The sequence below is a fragment of the Acomys russatus genome, chromosome 1 (assembly GCF_903995435.1).
Source record: "Acomys russatus chromosome 1, mAcoRus1.1, whole genome shotgun sequence".
Classification (NCBI taxonomy): domain Eukaryota; kingdom Metazoa; phylum Chordata; class Mammalia; order Rodentia; family Muridae; genus Acomys; species Acomys russatus.
The window spans coordinates 14,951,707-14,967,398 of NC_067137.1; the positions used below are offsets into that span (position 1 = coordinate 14,951,707).

General features: G+C 44.0%; 2 protein-coding genes across 2 annotated transcripts in view; one reads left to right on the top strand and one right to left on the bottom strand.

The window, feature by feature from the left end:
* Positions 1–271: 271 nt before the first annotated feature.
* Positions 272–8,024, bottom strand: Gpatch11 (G-patch domain containing 11). Its single transcript, XM_051153560.1, has 8 exons — positions 7,978–8,024; positions 6,651–6,994; positions 5,516–5,557; positions 4,369–4,489; positions 4,158–4,248; positions 3,279–3,389; positions 1,584–1,665; positions 272–505 (listed from the first exon to the last, which is right to left on the bottom strand). Exons 1-8 carry the CDS (start codon positions 8,022–8,024, stop codon positions 450–452), a joined length of 894 nt encoding a protein of 297 aa, XP_051009517.1. The 3' UTR covers positions 272–449.
* A 2,105-nt stretch (positions 8,025–10,129) lies between these two features.
* Heatr5b (HEAT repeat containing 5B) overlaps positions 10,130–15,692 on the top strand; it is an 83,558-nt gene continuing 77,995 nt past the window's right edge. Inside the window, exons 1-4 of the mRNA XM_051166503.1 lie at positions 10,130–10,231; positions 11,205–11,352; positions 14,321–14,532; positions 15,258–15,366. Of these exons, the coding sequence (XP_051022460.1) occupies positions 11,227–11,352; positions 14,321–14,532; positions 15,258–15,366 (447 nt within the window). The 5' untranslated portion in view covers positions 10,130–10,231; positions 11,205–11,226. The remainder of the gene's footprint in view (positions 10,232–11,204; positions 11,353–14,320; positions 14,533–15,257; positions 15,367–15,692) is intronic.

Consider the following 15,692-nt stretch of genomic DNA (forward strand, 5'->3'; position numbering starts at 1 on the left):
GGCCCTTGCTCCATAGGCAGAGAACAGGCATGTGGTTTTCGTCAAATAAGAGCTATTAGGGAGTCGGCCTTGCTCTGTATTTCAGCTTCATTTCTGCTGCTGGTGACTGAGCTCAGGGTCTTGCACTGGCTTGGCAGGCCTCTACCATTAAGGTGCATCTCAAGCCCTAAAGCTGACGATTGGTTTCTTCCCAATTCCCAGGCCTTGTTTCTCAGTTTATCAGGAGAGAGGACTGAAGGTGCTACCTGTCGAACGTATCCTTGGCAAATGCTACAAGCACAATACCAGCAGGAATCAAATTGTCCATGTCTACACTTGTACGTTGAAGTAACAGTAGTTATTTCCCAGTCACTGAGCAATTTATTCCAAAGTAGGACATATTTCTAAAATAAAGTGCTATATAAAGTCCTTCTTTCCACATACACAGTTTTACTTTATTGGGAATAATCTCAGTCATGATCCGCAGATGTTGGTCCCGGGCAATTTGAAGATAGGTCTTCTTTATCTGTAATTTATGTGAGGGAAATAAAAGGTGAATACAAGTTTATAGTAAACTTTTAGAAAATAGTAAGTAGTAGTTCTGACCAGTCATGTTTGTTATTTATTCTATGAAAATAAATGAGGAAAAGATTAAGGGCTGAGGATACAGATCAATGGTTAGGAGCTCTGGCTTCTTTTCCAGAGAATCTGCATTCCATTCCCCACACCCACATGTGGCTAACAACTGTCTAACTCCAGCACCAGGGATGCAGTCCCTTCTTCCGGCTTCCACAAACACTGAACATCTGTGGTGCATAGACATAGACAAAGGAATAGCACCTATACACACAGGAGTTGAAGAGATTAAAATAATTACAAGAAAAACTTTCACTCTCAAATATAAAGTCCTTAATTAGCAGCTAGCTAAGGTGAAATGGATAAACATGTCAGACAATTGTCTCTGTTACGGCAAGAGTTAAACCAACTTCGTCTTCACAATGAAAAAGAGAATGGATTTCAACATATTTGACTTTTATGAGTCAGAGACAATAGTCTACCTAAATAGGAATTAGTTCTAAAATTTTAATGCAAGTATCTACCAAAGAATGAATCTTCAAAAATACAGCATGAAAAAAAAAAAAAAATCACTATCTTCAAGGATTTTTTGTTCTTTTTTAATTTTTTATTTTATGAGTGGTGGTTGAGACAGGGTCTCATTATGCAGTGCTGGCTGGGTGGGAACTTGCTATATAGACCAGGCTATCCTTGAACTCACAGAGATCCACCTGTCTCTGCCTCTTGAATGCTGGGATTAAAGATGTGTGCCACATGCCTGGCCTTTAAGTTATTCTTTAGAATTGAAATTATGTCTTCAGTAATAAAATGGTGAAAATTCCCTCTTGCACATTAAGTTACTAAAAATTTAGAGTTCTAATAAAAACTCAATTATTTCTATAGTCACTATTTCTTTACAACACTGGTCCCATATTGTTATTTGAATGGAATAAGAACACACTTCGACTGTTTGTAGGTCATGTGAGTTTTATTAAAAACAAACAACTATCCACAGAGAGCATTCTTTAAAGCATAAGTAGTTCTCCTACCTTCGTAGGCTGTCCCACACCAAATGCAATACAGATGCTCTTCTCGTAAGTAGCCAGTGAGGATCTGCAGTTTTTCTAGCACCTGGATAGAGAACACGTGTGCATCAGTGGCTCACACTGACCAGAACCTGGCTTCCAGGACCTCAGTGCAGCTACCCTCTTTTGGTGCACTCTCAGTTACTCAGGGTGTCAGAGCGGAGGTGACATATCTGGGCATGTCTCAGTGGACTAACCACAAGTGACCACTGGTGAACATAAAGAAAACCATCTTTTGGCTGCCTCTGGAATAATGAGGTTTTCTTTGTTTTTTGTAAAGACTGGTGTCTCATTATGCATTTTTAAATCTAGAACTCACTCTGTAGACCAGGCTGGCCTTGAACTCAGAGATCCATATGCCTCTGCCTCCCAAGTGCTGGGACTAAAGGTGTGTGCTATCACACCTGGGGATAACAGGCTTCTTAAAGACCTCATTTAAATTCAAATAATTTGTCCCTCAGGTGAGGGGAGGACCGTCTCCTTGAGCCCCATTCATCAGAGATCTCACAGCTAAGCCATGAACATGTGCTTAAAGTTATAAATGCTGCCTAGGGAAATTCTACATACTAGTAACTGTAGGAGTGTTATCTCTTGAACAATTGAACAATGACATTTAAAAATTAATGGTGCACGTGTCCACCCGTGTCGATGTGTGTGGGCAACGTGCTTGCTAATGTGTGTCAGAGGAACCCTTGGGAGAGCTGGTCCTCTCCTTCCGCCATGTGAGTCCTAGGGATTGAACTCAGGTTGTGATGCTTGGTACAGGTGCCTTCACTCACTGAGCCATCTTCGTCCAGCATCTACTAGCCCCTTCCGATTTTATTTTGTTTCACTTTGCGAGTGGATGAGGTGCACATTAGGATCACTTTTAGAAATGTAACAGGAAGCAAAAGCCGACTGCAGTCATTTACAGCTGCAGCTGATCCGCCATCTAACTGAAGCTGAGGTAAGAGCGTAAACTAAAACTAAAGGGACAAGTCCTAAGAAATTTTGATTTTGTGCTTAGAAAACCATGTCCTTCTAAATCGGCAGCTCTCAGTGGGGGTTATCTTCTCCCCAGGGGCTATTTAGCATGCTTGGAAGCGTTGGTTGGTGGTCCTAACAGGAAGTGCGACTGACACCTGGAGGGTGGAGGCTAGGTATGCTGCTGTGAAGGGAGCAGAGGGAACCCTGAGTGAACGTCTATTGCTGGCATCGCCTCAGCCCCACAGGAGTGGCAAAGCCTCATCATCCAGGTAAAGCTCAAGAGGAGCAGCTAAGCTTTCTTCAGGAGTATGAAAATGAAACTGGCAACTGCGTGGTATGCTACAGCCTGAGGCTGCTTGCCTGGAGAAACCGCCTATCAGGACTAGCTAACCCCCAACCCCATGCTCTTCCTAATTACCACACTGAACCTCAGGGTTGCTGGGGGTAGTAGGTAACCTCCATCAGAAAGCACGCCCCCACCTTACCCTAGCTTTTCTGTACATGTGTCTGTGTCTGCCTTTTCCCCACTCCCTCCCCGCCCCGAGTCAGGGTGCCAAGCAGCAGGATGGTACTGCCACACACATCCTATCACGCTGCCCACAGCAAAGGATTGCCAGCTGCAGGGGTCAGACATGAGGTGCCAAGGCCAAGATCCCTGCTCTGAGCAAACAAACAAACGGTGCCCAAACATACACTCAGGTCTTCACTCGTGTATTCGTCTTCATCCTGTTCTTCCTCTTCCTCCTCCTCAGTCTCCTCTTCAGGCCTTATCCAGTACCATGCCTCCCTGGGAACCTGGATATTCTGAGAACGCAGAACTATTTTTATAAAACACAGCTAAGTATACTTGTGGTGTCATACGTATGTTTGAGCTACCATGAATTTGTTCTTCCAAATAATATTTACTGAGTGTGATTTCTCAGTGAAGCACTGGTCCATGAGCAGTGAGGACTGAAAGGACATTTAGTTCTTGCTGTCAGCCCAGCAGGAAAGACAGACAGTAGATATAAAACTGTACATAAAAGCTAGGCAGTCACTGGGTGCAGGGAATACATGTAAGATAATGCAAATTCAGCGAAGTGGGGCACTGCTCCCAGCTACTCATATGTGATGGAAATCATACCAATACTCGAGACCCTAAGTGAAGTAGCTTTATTTTACTAGCACTCACTGCGACTTGCAAAAGGCAAAGATTTCTTTTAAAACTATCCCTATTTGAAATGAAAGCATTCCACCTTAATTGTCCAACAGACACACAAACTGCTAAGTATGGACTAAAATCATGTTAATCAAACATTATGGGGAACAGAATTTCTACACAGTCCAGTCCCAAGTAATGATAGTTTGCATAAGAGAAAAGCTATTTAACCCTTACTAGACAAGTCAGGAAGCAAGCTCCTGGAGAAAGCCAGTTATTGGTGCATCAGTCACCACAGTAGGTGATGCACACCAAACGAAAACTTACACAGAGAGGGTATAAACAGGGCACGGAGGGTTTTTCCTTAATAAAAATAGGAGCCAAATCATCCTGGGTACAGAACACTATGCAACTGGAAGCAGATGCCCCGCTACCTTCTGGGTATCCAGCTGCTGGCAAGCTCGCTGGCTTCTTCTCAGGTCCCCTTGCAGCTTCATTTCATCTTGCTTATTTTTCAGCCGCGTCCTGGACGAGGGAAGAATCATATAGTAACGTCCATTAAACTCCTTTCTATACCCCCACACCGAGGAACACACCATAGTTAAGGGGACACGAAGCAAAACCAGGTCAAAGGAAAAGGTTTACCGAAACTGCTCGGCAGCCTTTTCTTCATCTTGGTTTTTCATGTGGATTTTTCTCCTGTAGTTTTCTAGCCTTTCCTCTGCTTTCCGCTTTAATAATGACTCGTGACCTAGGCCACTTTTTCCTGGTCACAGACAAAACTCTGATGAGGAACTTAGGAAACTACTGATTTTTTTTTTTTTAACTTTAAAATATGACAATTTAAGTACTTGAAAATTAAATGCAGTTCCCACTTGACTATAATTATCTGAACCTATTTCATTAAAATGACAGCAGAAAACACTAAGGTTTAGTTTTCTTATGTCTTAAGGCCCAAATGCATGGTTTGATTTTGACAAATGTCAGAAGCTCATCCAACATAGTAATGTTACACACATTTTTAAAAATTAGGAAAATGAGCTGAGCGTGGTGGCGCACGCTTTTAATCCCAGCACTCGGGAGGCAGAGGCAGGCAGATCTCAGTGAGTTCGAGGTCAGCCTGGTCTACAAAGCAAGTCCAGAACAACCAGGGCTACACAGAGAAACACTGTCCTAAAAATCCAGAAATCAAACTAAACCAAAACAAAGCTATTACTTTCATAAATGTATGCGCTTCTCTTGGCTTAATATAAGCAATTAGGCAAGAAGATAAATGTCATTGATAACCCTGCTTTAGCATGTTTAGTACATTACAATAGGCCAGGAAGGCACTGTGCTTTCCATAGCTGTAACTATTTCCTCCAGTTTTTGTGTGCTGGGATCAGAGGCAGGGCCATGTATCGATGGGCTTCATCCTAGTCCTTAACTCTTTGGCACAGTCTCACCATGTAGCTCAGGCTAGCCTCTGCATCTCCATCCTCCTACATCTGCCTCCTAAATTCTGAGACTATAATGTGTAATTACAAATGATTACTTCTGGTTCCCTTATATTTTTTTTATGATTTAAACTTTACATTCCATTACTTCTATTTCACCAAAACTTACTTTAAATTTTTCCTACAAAAACAACTTTTAAAAAAATGTGGAAGCTTAATATTTTACTATTTCATAGGCTTCCTATGATAGCAACTATAAGGGAACCTTCACCAAACATATTAAGTGAACCAATCTAAGTTACTGCCACCTAGTATACTAAAAAAGAAAAAAAAAGAAACAAAAAAGGATTATATACCTGTTTTGACATTGAGAGGAATTGGTTCAACTATACCATCTCCTAAAAAAAGAAAAAAAAAACCCATAAATTAGAAATACTTTATTACAACAAAGTTCAGGTCTATTAGCACAATATGTGACATTACAATCTCACTGTATACCCACTCCTAGTTTCAATGATACTCCAAACTGAATTCTGGAAATCAATATTCTTTGTCAGCTAATACCTCTCCTGACTTCAAATACCTCCTTCTCAGTAAGATCACTCAGCCTCTTTCTTATGCTATTTTATCTTTCTTTCTTTCATCTACACACCTTTCTTTCTTTCCTTCCTATTTTTTTTTCTTTTCTTTCTTTCTTTCTTTCTTTTTTTTTTTTTTTTTTAAGACAGGTTTCTCTGTGGAGTCCTCGCTGTTCAGCCCTGTACTCACAGAGATCCACCCGCCTCAGCCTTCCTGAGTGCTGGGATTAAAGGCATGTGCCACTATGGCAGGCTCTGTCTAGTTTCGAGACAGGGTCTCACTATATAACCCTGGCTGTCCTGGAACTCACTATGTAGACCAGGTTGGCCTTGAACTCACAGAGATCCTCCTGCCTCTGCCTCTCCAGTGCACTTATGCTATTTTAAGAAGTGACACTGTGGACACATAAGTCTTAGATGGCAGAGACCTCAAGAGAAAACAGTCAGTCTTCCTATATGAAAAATCAAAGAGATTAAAATAGAAAAGAAGCAAACTGAAGGCACCAATTATAGCTGCTGCATCTTAATAAGCAGTTTTATTTCCTAAAGGGTATACAGCTTTGGAAAGTCATTCAGACAGCTAATGTTGGCACAGAGCAAGCCGGGAAGAGTCCTGTCATGGTCCCCAAAGCTGCTTCACTGCTGTCTGGCCACTGTGCTTTTCTACCGATCACCTGCTACCACTGTTCGCCACCTCCATTCTCAGCCTCTTGTCAGGGCCTTCAAGCCTGCAGTGGGATGCTAAGGTGCACACGCTGGCACAAGTGGCATTTAAAATGGACGTGAGAAGACATCTCTGTAAGGGTTGTTAGCCCCAAAGATAGTAGGAAACTCAAGTGGTTTTGCTTTTTAATAGACTAAAAGTACACTGCAATTGGGCGGTGAAGCACACTGATCTACTTCTGTGACTCACCACTCCTGCCCAGAGCCTGCCCACTTTTGTAGCCCATCTTCTGGAGCAGAGCGAATCCTTTGTTTTCACAGCCCAGAGCATTCTTCAGCCCGATGTCACGTCTTTCACGTTCTTCTTCTTTCACGCTCTTCTGCCTGTTTTTCAGATTAGCTTCCTGTTGCTTTTCTTCTTTTCGACGAGCTTCCCGGATCTGCCTCAGCATTGGCACGCCTGGTCTGACATCCTCTCTGGAAAATGGAGGAAACAGTAGATTGAGTGCAGGGAGTTTCCTCCCGCTTGCAAAGTACTCCCTGGACACGAGCCACGATTTCAAGCTTGAGCCGGGATCATCTTCGTCACCGCTGCTGCAGCAGAGGAGGAAGGCCAGTTACAGACGGTGGCAAACTAAAGGAAGTGTGAAGTTGAGTACATTAGCAAGATTTCAGAGCAATTTTTCTAAGAGGTAAAGAGCAATAGGCAGTAAAGCCGAATAAAGGGTTGGCAAGACAATGAGATTGCATCAAGGGGAAAAGAGCCACGCGATGACAGCAGAGGGCACAAAGAGTGTCAAGGGCAGATGTAAAACGCTTAGTACTAAGAGACCAGGAAGCTCTTATAATCTCTGTATGGACACACAGGATGCTTTCCATGAAACACTAACACTGACTTTTTGTTTCTTTGTTTCCAGACAGGGTTTCTCTATGAAGTTCGGAGTGTACTGAAACTCTCTCTGTAAAATAGGCTGGCTCAAACTCGAAACCATACAGTCTGTCTCCCTCTGCCTCCGAAAGGTGTACGCCACCACGCCTGCCAGTAAGGCTGATTTTAATGTCACATCTAAAAACCGATGTCCTGAAACAGGAAGATGGCTTACCAGGTAAACAGGCCTGCTGTGTAAGCCTGATGACCCGAGTTTCATTCTCAGGATCTGGTGGAAGGAGGGAACCGACTCCCCAAAGTTGTTCTCTGATCTCCACATTGGTGCAGTGCCCTACTCCCAGTGATAAATCAAATTTAAACATTAAAATATATACTAACAAATATCCTGGGTGGAGAGGGAGGCAGCTCAGTTGTCAGAGTACTTGCCCGAAACTCTCAGTATGATCCCCAACAGTGCCAAATCCAGGCATGGTGGCACACACCTGTAATCTCATCCCTCAGGAGGCAGAGGCAGGGGAATGCGCTACACAGTGAGTTGGAGGCCAGCTGAGAGCTCCATGAGACCCTGTCTCAAAGCAAGCATACACGACCGCCACCACTACCCAACCAGTGTCCTTTTTTTTTTTTTTTTAAGCAGTCTACTTTTGTCCTTTGCCTATCATCCTATGAGGGGTACACAGTAACTTACTGAATATTAATGAAGGAATCTGACATGTAGTCCTCTTCCTCTGCCATGTTCAAATTCCTGTGGTAAGACCTGCAAATCAAGTAGGACAAAATAATAGAATCATCATCATTATAATTTTAGCTTTATCAAAGTGGAAATCAACCCTGAAGAGCAGCAGTGCTTCGTGATGCTCCCTTGAGCACAGAAATAGAGAACTCCAGCACGTTATGTCCTAGCAACAGAGGAGCAGCCTACCCACCCAAGGATACCTGGGAATAGTGTGGGCTTTGGAAACCTCAAAGCCCCTGCAGTGACTCACCTCCTCCCACAAGGCCACACCTTCTATTCCTTCCAAACAGTCCTCCAACGGGGGACCACGTATTCAGAAATATGAGCCTATCTGGGCCATTCCAACTCAAACTTCTACAGAGGAAAATATTCTTGTTTTGCCTTTTTTTTTTTTTTTTTTTTTTTTTTTGTCCCTGAGATCAGGTCAGCCTGTATCTCCTGCTGTCCTGGAACTCACTATGTAATCCACACTAGCCTTGAACTTGTCATTCCCCAAGTATGAGTCAAACTCTCATATAACTGTTTAGTATCCTCCAACACGGCTGGCTCCCAGTAAATCTTGCCTCTTGGCTTTTTGACCATCGTCTAGTTTTTCTCCCACACTGAGCAGTTTGTATAGCCAACAGGGCTCTGTAGAGGGACTTTTAGGTCACACTACTATGCATTGCACTCTGTAAAGCGGGTAGTATGAATCAACAGAATGAAGTCAGTGATCCTATATATGGAGATGTCCACGTGGAAGGATTGGCAACGCAAAAGTGTGAGCCAAGTCAGTGAGCCACCTGGGAAAGTAGTGAAGGCCGAGATGAATCAGACTGAATAGCAGCACTCTTACACAGAACAGTTAGCACTCACCTAGCTCACGAACAGGTCAAGGGAGAGGAACACTTAGTTCCACCTTCCAGCTGGGAAAAGTGAGGCTCAACCTGGCTAACCAGTCTGTTCACAGCCACAAAGAACACAGGTCTCGGTGATCTTGCTCCTGAAACAGAATGAGGTTGTGATTGTTGTTGCTGAGCTGGGTATAGAATCCAGGGCCTCATACGCACAAGGAACATGCTCTACAACAGAGTTAAATCTCTAGCCCGTACTGGATTGTCTTTAAGGGAAGCATTTAGCTCCATGGTCAGACATAGTGGCCCTCTGGTGTAATTTCAGCACTCGGGAGTTTGAGGGCAGCATGGTATACACAGCAAGACCCTGTTTAACCCCCTCACCCCACAGTGTAAGGGACTGCAGGTTATTTTTGAAGTTCTAGTTTTAACGGTATAGTTACTCCATCTTACACTTACAATGTTCATATCTCATCACACTGAAACGTCACACCTGGGCAGAGCAGCTTCATTAACTGACAAGGTTTGAGGAAGTTAATTACTATTGGTCAGGGAGTTAAGTGGAATAGGGAATTGGGTACTCGAGTGTGAAGAATCTCTTGCTAGGAAGACAATACACACTAGCATTCTCCACTTCCTTCAAACGTAAGCATAAACCCCACAAAGCGACAGATAACTTAGGCAGAGATGCTGGTGGCGCCGGACCATTACTTAAGAGGCACAGCAACGAAATGGTCGGATTCTGGACCTAAAAGGAGACGACACAGCCTTTGCTGATGGTTGGCGGTGGTGTGTGTGCAGCTCTATGCTTAAGTACCTAAAGAATGGGTAACCACCTTCTTCTCAACAGGATGATTATAGGTGTTAGCTTATTTCTGTATTGAGCAGAGTTTGAAGTAAAGGGCTACTGAATACACATAGATGGCTAACTCTTTCCTATGAGTGTCCCGGGCATCGCAGGCGCTTCCCTCCCGCAGCGACCCATCAAAACGACCACTCACAGATAGGGCGTTGTGATGGGCAGTCACAGCCAACTTGCACCAACCTCAGTCGTATCCTCCTGGGTGACCCCACAGCCTAAGAGCAGAGATTTTCCACCACGAACCAGGTCCGCTGACTGCGCATGCGCAGTCCAACTAAAGCGGGCCAGGCCGAACTCCAACCCATTTGTTTCCGACAGCCGATTCGCTTTGGAAACTGGGCGGGCAGGGCTAATATACCTAAAGAAGTGCGCATGCGCATAACCAGCGTCCTGCGCATGCGTTGTCCTTCCGCTTCCTGCCGGCAAGAGCTTGGGAGGCGGGGCATCCGGGTCCCTCGGCGGTGGCTACAGCTTGAGGAGCTCAGCTGGTCCGCCCCTCCCGGACTAGGAGGTGAGGCGTTCGGTGTCCGGTGCTGTCACAGCATGCAGGTCGACACGCACTTGCGATCCCTGGGCCCTGGGCCGTTTTCAGAGGGCTGAGGAGGGAATTCGAGTTTTGAGGCCAGGGAGCCTCAGTCTCGTGGGGTTGACAGCTCGAGGCTGACGTCCCCGGGCGGCCCGACCCGGTCCTGCCTTCGAGGTCCTCGGAGCAGCCAGGTGCACCCAGGCCCGAGCACCGCAGTCCCGGGGCCGAGGGGTTGTCCGGGGCGCCCCTGTCGCGGGTTCCCAGTCGGGCCCGCCCCCTCGCTTGTCGGAAGCCTGGGGTCGTTGTCTTGGCCCTTCGTAGCAAGGGAGTGTTAAAGGTACACTCTGCAGGGGACTAGAAGGTTCGTCAAGATGTGTGAGCTCGGTGCGTCGGGATTCTCATGACAGAATGAGCCCATGACCTATGTTCTGATAGGTACCCCACCCCCCGCCCCCAACTCGGAATAATGCCTTTTTGCAGTATTTGCAATATTTCCTTTCATTCCATTCTTACCGCCGGTTTGATTTTGTGTATATCGGTGTCTTCTCAACGTTTATTCTCTCAGGTTGGTGAGTCAAAGTTACTGGACAAATGAAAAGTAACGAGAAGTGAAACCATCCTTTATTTCCCTGTCTTAGTGATTGCATTTACGAAACTTGACATTTAATATTTTTTAAAAAAGCCTTACCTGTTGGGGCTGGAGAGATGGCTCCAGTGAGCAAGGATACTTGTTGCTTTTGCAAAGGACCCGGGTTCGGTTTCCAGTGCCCACATGGTGACTCATGACCATCTGTAACTCCAATTCCAGGGCATCCGATACCCTGCTCTGACCTCTGTGGGCACCAGGCACACATGTGGTGCACGTACATTATATAGACAAAACACCCCTACACATAAATTAAAAATTCCTTACATGTATTTCTTTCTCTCTCTTTTAAAACTAATCTCTTCGTTTAAGGTGTGACTTAAGAACTTCAATAATGGAGTTAGCTCACAGCTTATTGCTAAATGAGGAAGCGTTGGCTCAAATCACGGAAGCAAAGAGACCGGTGTTTATCTTTGAATGGTTAAGATTTCTTGATAAAGTCCTAGTTGCTGCCAACAAGGTAGGTATTGTCCCATCCCCACCCCATGAGATTAATATAAAGAAAATGTAAAACATTATGCTTTGAAAACGTTGTGAACTATTCACCTCAGGAATTGGAGGATGCTACACTAATGGGAATTTCTGATTTCTCCTTCTCATATCCAGAGCAAACCCCAAACCCTGTCTAAATCCTACGTGTTGCATGCCCCTCATTTCTCTCTAGGCAGCTCGGTGTGACTAGAGGAAAACATGACTGTGGCTGGTATCACTCATCATCACCAGGGCCTGGAAATGGTGTCCATGGTGCCTGTAATCTCAATGTCGCCATGCTCTCTTGGGACTTAATAAGAGATTTATTTTTTTCCTTCTCCTTTGTACACAGCCTCTTTGATTCAAGTTTGTTTTCTGCCTGTTTTAATTTTTTTTTTAAACATTAGATTACATTGAGGAAAGCCTCAAGTGGGAAGATTTAAGAGTGCATCATGAAAGGTTTTTTTCTGGAAAAGGTAGATTTTGTTAACATCACAGCAGGCTAGTAGGCCATTTGTGACCTTACTAGGTTAGTATGTTCCTCTAGACTGCTTGTTCGCTAGAAAATACGTTTCTACTCTTATTATCTGAAGGGAATATGGTTAATTGTCTAGGATTGAGGAATTGGTATAGGGAGCCTCAAGACTTCCACATACATTAGGTAGACATTCACGTAATTCCCAATTTAGGACAGTGGCCTCAGCCCACAGTTCTGCCTGGTTCCTCCTTGCAAGCCTCTAGCCTTCTTCTACAATGGAGGAGAGGAGTATAGGAGGTTTCGTGTGTTGACTTTCACTGTGCTTTGTGTGGCAGGGTTTTGTTAGTTATTCTTGGCTGGCCTGGGATTCATTATGTATCCCAGAGCGGCTTCAGACCCACAGCCGTCTTGTTGCATTACCTGCCTGAGTGCTGAAACGTTGGGCATGGTGGATGAACTCCAGGAGAGCCGCTTAGACGGCCAACTAGTTATGCCTTTTATTTCTAGGTGCAGGTTTATTCTTACCTGAAAAGTCTTCCAAGGCTTCAAAATGACATGAACTACTGGAGTACTCTGTGTCCTAATTTCTTCTCAGTTTCCTCTGTTGGGAATTCTTGACTTCTGGTCTCTGTCTGGGTGCTTTTCCTCTTGTGTTGGCTGCTGTGGACTTGTGCTATGATGCTGTTGCTGCTGCCTGTCAGAAAGACAGTAAATGTATGGATTCCCTGGGAACCTTTAACTAGGAATTTATATTTGTCTCTTAAATCTTCTGTAACTGGGTATTTGTTCCTTCCACTGAAAAGTCTTTTTCAAGTTATCTCATAACTCAGATTGCCCAAAACCATGGTCAGGGCTTGTTTTATTTGCCCCCCTCCCCATCTTTTCACGCACAGCTGATCCTCCACGTTAAATACTTAACACTCATTTTGTTTTGTTGTGAGAGTTGTTAGTGTTACTTTCAGTGATACCTAATCCTATGATTTCTGCCACCATTTCAGATACCCAAGTTTCAGATGATGTCTCCTGGCCTGGTATGAGCTCAGTTGGTGGAGTGCTTGTCTCTCACATGCAAAAGCCCCGGCCTTAATTTCCAGATGGCCCATAGCAATGACCCCAGCCCCTGAGAAGTGGAGGCAGGAGGCCCAAAAGTTCACAGTCATCCACATAGCAAATTCAAGGCTAGCATGGGATACATGATTCATATTCATTCATTTATTCATTTCTCTTTCCCTCTCCCTCTCCCCTTTCCACTCCCCCCTCATCCTCCTCTCTCCAGGAGTCCCCTCTCCTTCTCCCTCTCCCTCTCGCCCCCTTCCCCTCTTCTTCTCATTCCATACATACACAGACATCTGGGAGTTAACACATTTAAATCAAGTTATTGATTTCCTTTTTGAAGCTATCCTTTCGCAAATCCTTAAAGTCATTCTTCACAGCATATTTAGAATCCATTTACTTCCCTCAACTGGCCTTCCAGTGTCTCTAACCTGGGTGATCACAGCAGCTTTCTAACTGCTCACCACACTTCTGCCTTGTAGATACAGCATCCGAAGTTCGTAACAGTCAAAATGAATTGGGTGAAATATTCAGATTACAACCCTTCTCCACTTACAACACTACTCAGCGTACGTTTAATGTTCTTCAGTGTGCTCTGGTACTGTCATCTGATTTCTTCTAACTTTGTTCTCTTACTCCATCCCAGCTAACCTGGCCTTGCTGTCCTCAGGTGTGCTAAGCATACATCATCTGCAAAGCCTTTGCACGTCTTGTCTTGTGCCCACTCCAGGAGTGCTCTTCCCTAGACAGCTGCGTAGCTCGCCCCTTCACCTTAGAGAGGCAGCCATCTCCTAATAGAGTTATGTAAAGCAGTGAGCACTCACACCATTCACGTGTATTCTGTCCCTTCCCACTAGAATGTACATTTCATGAGGATAAGGACCTTGTCTGTTTTGTTCACGGTTGCACCCAGTACTTAGGACAGTACGTAACATGTGTAAGTGCATTGCGTTTCTTCAGTGAGCGAGTGAGTGCGTTCTAGATATTGACTAGATATTGATTATGTGTAGATCTGAGAATTACGTGCTGTTGCTTAAGTCCTTTCAAAATTTCTTTGGTTTCCTTTATAATACATAACATAGTGGACAGCTGCATCTGCTTTTATACGGGAACCTTGGATACCAGTCATCTGTACATCTAGTCTGTGATTTAACTCCCTAAGTTGTCAGAAACTGTTGGCTCATACAGTAATTGCTTCCATTGAAAACTAATTTTTGGACATTGGAGGGAAGTGAAGATTTAATCTAGGAAAGACTGGAGCATTTCTTACTGAAGTTGTCAATTTCATAAAAGTTTTATATTATGAGCTAGACTTAATGGATACAGAGTTTAGTTATTAGAGCACCGTATATGTTAAGTATTTTTTTTTTACTAGAAAATAATAAGGGTACAAAGAAAAAATTTTCTTCTTCTTTTTTAATAACAGACAGATGTAAAAGAAAAACAGAAGAAGCTTGTTGAACAGTTAACTGGATTAATAAGCAGCTCACCTGGACCACCTACTCGAAAATTGTTAGCTAAAAACCTTGCAGCCCTTTACAGCATTGGGGACACTTACACAGTTTTCCAAACACTAGATAAGTGCAACGACATTGTCAGAAGTAAGGACGACACCGCGGCCTACTTACCAACAAAACTGTAAGTACACGACTATGGGATCCTTACATTCTCTTTTGCTTTTTCAGGTGATTTGGGGACTTCATATAGTAAAGACCCTGGTGGGGTGGAACCCGAGGCATAGTACAGGCAGGAAGTTCCAGGTCTGAGGAAGGAGAGGACCTTCCTCATGCCCATCACTACTGAGACTTTGGACACAGCTGGGAGAGTTCGTATGCTATGAGCAGTGGTGTCAGGAGTGTTTTGTTCAATTTGGATGGAAATCATATACTTGCCCAAGATGGGAAGAGAAGAGTCAGCGAGGGAAGTGGGGCAGGAGTGGATAAAGTCTAGTCCACTTTGACTATCTGGCCAGCTAAAGAAATGAAATGACTTTAGTGTCCAGACCTGCTTGCTAATTTAGCTGCTTTCACACAGCAAAGTAGCTGAGTAGCTAAGGCAGAGACCATGTCGCTTAGAAGTTTACTGATGACTAGATTAAGTTGACCTTAAAATTCTATAGATAAATGCAAATTATTTTTTGGAAATAAAAAAACTATGATGAATTATATTTAAAATTTGTGTAAAATTATTTGTGTGTGTGCACACGCACGCATGTACGCTTGTGTAAATGGAGGTCAGAGGACAACTTGTGGGTCCTGGAAATGAAACTCAGGTCATCCGGTTTGATGGCAAGTCCCTCTACCCGCTAAGCCATCTTGCCAGCCCAGAAATTGTACGAGTAACCAGTGAGACTGTCTTTACAGGGCAGCAGTGGCTTGTGTTGGGGCATTTTATGAGAAGATGGGAAGGATGTTGGGCAGTGCATTTCCAGAAACAGTGAACAATCTATTGAAATCTCTGAAAAGTGCAGAGGTGAGTTTTACAGCCTTGCTCAGAGCAAGTGGTAAAAGTGTTTTGTCCTGCTACTCTGATCCTTGTTTGCTTAGCAGGGAAGTGATTTCAGAGTATCACGTCACCTTTCATGTCTGTGGCTTAGTTTTGGGAGGGGGATGGCACTGTCTTTTAAATGAGTAGGTTTACCTATTAGTTTTTACTTAATTCTGTTTTTCAGTTGACACTTTTTGTGTCATATCTAATTACCAGTTTCATATGTTGGCCATAATGCATTGCTATACACTGTGCCGCTTCGAACAACCAATGTTTCTAGCTCACAGTTCAGTCACCTAGAGCTTAAGTGT

Excerpts from the sequence above, each read along its gene's own strand:
- Gpatch11 (XM_051153560.1), bottom strand. The coding sequence starts at position 8,024 with ATGGCAGAGGAAGAGGACTACATGTCAGATTCCTTCATTAATATTCA. Across the intron at positions 6,995-7,977 it reads GATTCCTTCATTAATATTCA|CAGCGGTGACGAAGATGATC; the intron begins GTAAGTTACTGT and ends CCTCTGCTGCAG. Across the intron at positions 3,390-4,157 it reads AGCAGCTGGATACCCAGAAG|AATATCCAGGTTCCCAGGGA; the intron begins GTAGCGGGGCAT and ends CTGCGTTCTCAG.